The 5,524-nt window shown below is 46.2% G+C and overlaps 1 protein-coding gene across 3 annotated transcripts in view; it reads right to left on the bottom strand.

Moving 5' to 3' along the window:
* arhgap20b (Rho GTPase activating protein 20b) overlaps window positions 1-4,615 on the bottom strand; it is a 78,304-nt gene extending 73,689 nt beyond the window's left edge. For 2 of the 3 annotated variants that reach the window (XM_058382539.1, XM_058382538.1), the window contains exon 1: window positions 4,382-4,615. Coding sequence is in view for 1 of the 3 variants with exons in the window: in XM_058382538.1 (XP_058238521.1) it covers window positions 4,382-4,416 (35 nt within the window). In the remaining 2 variants the exon portion in view is untranslated. The remainder of the gene's footprint in view (window positions 1-4,381) is intronic. The other variant, XM_058382537.1, reaches the window with a different exon arrangement.
* Between the last annotated feature and the right edge of the window lie 909 nt (window positions 4,616-5,524).

Genomic DNA, 5,524 nt, shown 5'->3' with positions numbered 1-5,524 from the left:
CGGAGAGAGGGTGTGTCTGAGAGAGGATGTGTCTGAGAGAGGGTGTGTCTGAGAGAGGGCGTGTCTGAGAGAGGGCGTGTCTAAAAGAGGGTGTCTGAGAAAGGGAGTGTCTGAGAGAGGACACTCTCACTCAGACACGCCCTCTCTCAGACACACCTTCACTCGGGTAATATAATCTGTTTATTTCCTCACACACACACTGCTGTGTATAATTTCTGCAGCTCTGTGTTGCCATAGCGACCTGCTTCCACATCCTACAGGTCAGTCAGTTTGACTTCAGAGAACTTCAGTTGTTGATATAGAAATTTTAGTTTTTTCCTCGATAAATCCCACACCAAATTCCTCACTACACTTCACACATGTTTATAAAAATCAGCTCACATTCAGGAGTTTATATGGAGGGGTTTGTATGGAGGTCCCCTTTCCCATCATCTCATGATCCATGCTATTTATCCCTTTTTTTTAAAAATAATAATATAAAAGTGTACACACTTTACTCACTGATACAGTAATTGTTGTCAAATCAGTGATGTAAAATTGAACAGAGCATTATTAAAAATTCTAATACCATGTATAGTATAAAAAAATTCTTTGCATTGCATGTGTAACGTCTGGGACCCCCGCCCTATGCAGGGCTCGAACCCAGACGCCCGTGGTGCGTACGCGCACCTGTCCAGCTGTTCCTGACATAACCCCCTCCTCTAAGGTGCAGCTCCCGAAGCGCCCAACCTCCGCCTAGGGGACGCCTCAGGAGTAGGCAGAAGATGTAGTTCATAGAGGGGAGATGCAAGGCCTGATGTAGTTCATAAATACAGTCTACGGCGATGCCCCAGGTCCCAGGGGTAAGTTGACATCCGGCCCTCGAAAGAAACGGGAGGGAAGCGACTTCCACCCGTGGTGCCGAGCGACGTCCTCCATGGAAACTCCATCGCGGAGCGGCGTCCCCGGCTGACAAGGTGGTGGAAGCCCGCCTCCAGTGGGACCGATAAAAAGGGGGTGCCCCCCATGGCCTGAAGTCGAGTGACGTCCTCCTTGTAAATTCCCTGAGGGAGCGACGTCCTCGACCATAACGAAGATGGGGACACCTCCCTGGGGAAACGGGGAAAAGGATCCGCCGGATGCCATCCACCGGTTATCCAGGGCTCTAGCCAGCAGACTGCAAATCCTTACCGAAGACAGGAACTAGCTGGGAATCCCGCTGGGTCTCAGAGATGGTCCATGATTCTGTAACATCTGGGACCCCCGCCCTATGCGGGGCTCGACCCCAGCACACGGTGTAATGAGACCCATGCGCAGGATTCAGCGAAGCACTGCTTTTATTACATTTAAGACGCGACACAGGGAAACAAACGTAACACTAGACATGGCGTGGTTAACTAAACAAAACGAAAACAAAACCTAGACCTTAGCTTGGACATGGAACCTAGCAAACAAAACCCCAACAGAAACCACAGTACAGATAACAATCATGGACCAGGACACAAACACAAGGATCCCTATTTATAGGGGTAGACATTAGGGCTAATGGGATACAGGTGACAATCAGGATAGGAACAATAGGAAGGGCGTAACAAAAGACACACAAAGAAGCAGGCTTCCAAGGTTCACCTGCCAGCGCCCTCTCTGGGCCTGGCAGGGAACTGTCCAGCTGTTCCTGACAGCATGCATGTTAATGCAGCACAGAAATAATTTTGTGTATAAATTGAGCTATACCAAGACAGGTAATGTCGGTCCTGGAAGGCCACTGTCCTACAGAGTTTAGCTCCAACCTTAATCCAGCACACCTGAACAAGCTAATCAAGGTCTTCAGGAACACTATAGACAGTTACGTTGTGTTTTGTTTTTTCTTCTTCGTCTTAGGGTTGAAGCTAAAATCTACAGGACAGCGGCTCTGCAGGATTGACTTTGCCGACCCCTGTGACTTTATACTATAAATCAGGGGTGTCCAATCTTATCCAGAAAGGGCCGGTGTGGGTGCAGGTTTTCATTCCAACCAAGCAGAAGCTGCACCTGATTCCAACTGGCTAATCAGTAGATCTTGGCTTTCAGTAGACTCAGGTGTGGCTTCTGCTCAGTTGGAATGAAAACCTGCACCCACACCGGCCCTTTGCGGATCAGATTGGACACCCCTGCTATAAATAAAGCACCTCAGGTATCCCCTTATAGATAAAAATGACAACTTAATGATTTTTTTTATTTGAATTGTGTTTTATTAAGAGACATTGTGCTCGTTATCCAGAACATTATTATTCTTTCAATCAGTAATATAAATAAATAAACACAATATAACTCAAATCACCACTTTGCCTTCTTTCAAAGCATGTCTGTCTAACTCAGGCATGAGTTAGACAGACTAACTCAAAATAAATAAAATTATAAAATAAACAAAAGTGAAAAAGGCTGAAACACTAGCAGTAGAACCTTGTTGTGACCCCACTGCTGCACTCTCTGAGACAGGGCCGGGGAACGGAGGGTTTCTCATTTATTTTGAGCAAGATCCATGAAATCTGTACTGTACAGTACACACATAGATTTCATATTATTCTTCGTATTTTATCTCTTAAAAATTGCCTCAGGTTCAAACACTTTACATGTTATTTCACAGTTTAGAGTAAGCTAAGATTTTTAATTGCTAGCTTCGTAACATTGTTTCTCTCATCACAAAACACATTCTCACCTGCTCTCTTAGGGGGAAAACTTGGGAGAAGTTGTTTTCCTTCATTTTGTATTTGTTTCCTTTCCTCTCTCCCTCTTTTTCGGTAGCCCGATTTTTGTTTGGACATTTGTTTGGACCAGTTAAATCATTCACATTTGCGTGCACCCTGTTCCTATAGGAGGTGTCCACACAAACGCGTGGGTGTGCTGAATCTTGTTAAAGCAGTGAGGATCAGAATACTGGGTGCGAGCGCAGGCACTGTACACTCAATTTCACTATAATAATAATACTATTTGAGGATCTTTGAGGGCGGGGCAGCCAGGGCCCCTCACATGCCACTGATGCCAGGGCCCCTCACATGCCACTGATGCCAGGGCCCCTCACATGCCACTGATGCCAGGGCCCCTCACATGCCACTGATGCCAGGGCCCTATGCACTCAGTCACCCTTTTCCCCCCACTTACGATGCCCCTGCACGTACATACACATAAATACACACACACACTCACTTACACACACTCATTCACACACACACTCACTTACACACACACACACACTCACTTACACACACACTCACACGTACATACACACATACACACACACACACTCACTCACACATGCATACACACATAAACACACATAATCACATTGTAAACCTGTCATGTTCCACATTAAAGGGAAATGTTAAGTGAAGTCCAGTGGCTGACCGGCGCGTCCAGCTGATCTCACACACATCATGAACACCATCACCCTGTCATCAGTGGAGATCATCATCACAGAGGAGAAGATCTGCGCTGAGCCCTAATCAGTGTGATTTTCCTGCAGTGAGGGTCAGTGCCTTCACACCACCAGCACGGCCTCTGGACTGCACTGCACTGGTCAGCAGCTTCCTCCTCACGTCTACACACACCTTCACACTGAACTGACTTCAGGGTAACATCAGCACTGAGGCCTGCTCCTTCACCCACACCACAGGCTGAGAGAGAGACAGGCTGAGAGAGACACAGGCTTAGAGACAGACAGAGAAAGACACAGAGAGAGAAGGGCTGAGAGCCTCTCTCTTAACCTGTCTCTCTCTCAGCCCATCTCTCTCTCTCTGTCTCTTTCTCTGTCTCTCTCTAAGCCTGTCTTTCTCTCAGCCTGTCTCTCTCTCTCAACCTGTCTCTCTCTCTCTGTCTCTTTCTCTGTCTTTCTCTCAGCCTGTCTCTCTCTCAGCCTGTCTCTCTCTGTCTGTCTCTCTGTCTGCACTGGAATATGTTCTGTCCATTCTGTCTCTGTCCATCACTGCAGGATAATTGGTCAGTTTCAGCAGGGTTATTTCTCAGTGCTCGCTGTTTCCTGTGTAGAATTAAAGCATTTACAGATGATTACACTACTTCCTGTTGACAAACAGTCACGCATGGAGGAGATGTTGTGAGGAAGAAGCTATGTGTATTCCACACACACACACACACACACATGTCAGTTCCATGTCTTTGTGGGGCAGTAATCATTACTCTAGCTAATTCATGCTAACCCGCTAATCAACCTTTTCTCTGCTTTCTTTCCTTTAAACAAAAGCTTCTACAGCACTTGTGTTTCTGAAAACTGGATAATTGTGAGGACTCTGACCTATCAGTACGGGGACCTGGGTACTTTTTGTTCCTTAAAATGTGCTAAATGGGCTAAAAATGGACACACACACACACACACACACACACTACAAGTCCTCCATCCCAGTCTTACCTTCCTGTCTGAGCTGCAGGTCTCCTCTTCCCCATGAAGGTGTCTCACTGCGTTCCAGCCTCATTTTAAACTCCACTCATTATCAGCCATGGTGTTCCTGGTCAAGAAACTGGTCATCTAATAAACTTTAAATATCAGAACAATTGTAGAGAAGAGATTTCCCCTGTCCCACTACAGATCTGAGGCACAAATACATTCCTCTCTCTCTCTCTCTCTCTCTCTCTCTCTCTCTCTCTCTCTCTCTCTCTGTTCCTTTCTCCCTCCCCCTTCATACCCGATCCTTTTTCTTGATCTGTTTTCCGTCCCCTTCCTGTCCCATCTGCATCTGGAGCTCTTCCCTCTCTTTCCCATGGAGCATGGAAGTAATAAACACCTGTGTGTGTGTGTGTGTGTGTGTTACAGTATAATACTTAGAGACGGAGCAGTACTGTTATCACCCCAACATTGGTTATTTTTCTCTGACAGCACGACCCTGGGTGTGTTATTCTTCTCACACACAGTAACGGAACTTCTAGAATTATCATCATGTGTCCCTGTGAAGGAGCTGTTGCTATGGAAACGATAAGGTATCTGAGCGAGTGCATTAATATAAACCTGCGCTAGAGTCAGAGCTGCTGTTCTAGACAATTAATCAACACCTTCTGACCAGTCCAGAGTCCAGAACTCAGCAGTGTGTTGGATTCAGAAAAAGGGTTTCTCGCACATTACACACATTCTTACAGAAATGTATTCTGATGTGGTGGAATGGCGCCACCCATAGGCCATGGCAGGAGGAACAGAGAGACGAAATGTGGAAAAGTTCTTGGAGCTCTCAGTGAAACAACTCAGTGCTGTGAGAATAAACAGCTCAGAGTCTCAGATGTTTATTCTACACTGATACACAACTTTCACCTCATTCTGTTCAGCATTTGGAGAAACAGAACCGGATCTCTTCACATCTGCTGATCTCTGAGCTCCTCTGACATCTGAGTATTAAAGTGAGAGAAGAATAAAACTCTAATGGATGTGTGTGTGTGTGTGTGAGAGAGAGAGAGAGAGAGAGAGTCAGGTGTGTTTCTTCTCTTCAGTCTCTTTCACCTGTCTGCTGTAAAGCGGAAAAAGAGCCGAGTGACTTGGAGACGCAGCAGGAGGAGGTTTTCTGGC

The sequence above is a fragment of the Hemibagrus wyckioides genome, linkage group LG28 (genome assembly GCF_019097595.1).
Source record: "Hemibagrus wyckioides isolate EC202008001 linkage group LG28, SWU_Hwy_1.0, whole genome shotgun sequence".
In the NCBI taxonomy this organism is placed as follows: domain Eukaryota; kingdom Metazoa; phylum Chordata; class Actinopteri; order Siluriformes; family Bagridae; genus Hemibagrus; species Hemibagrus wyckioides.
Note: the sequence above shows the minus strand (reverse complement) of the source record. Positions and strands in the feature narration are given on the sequence as shown.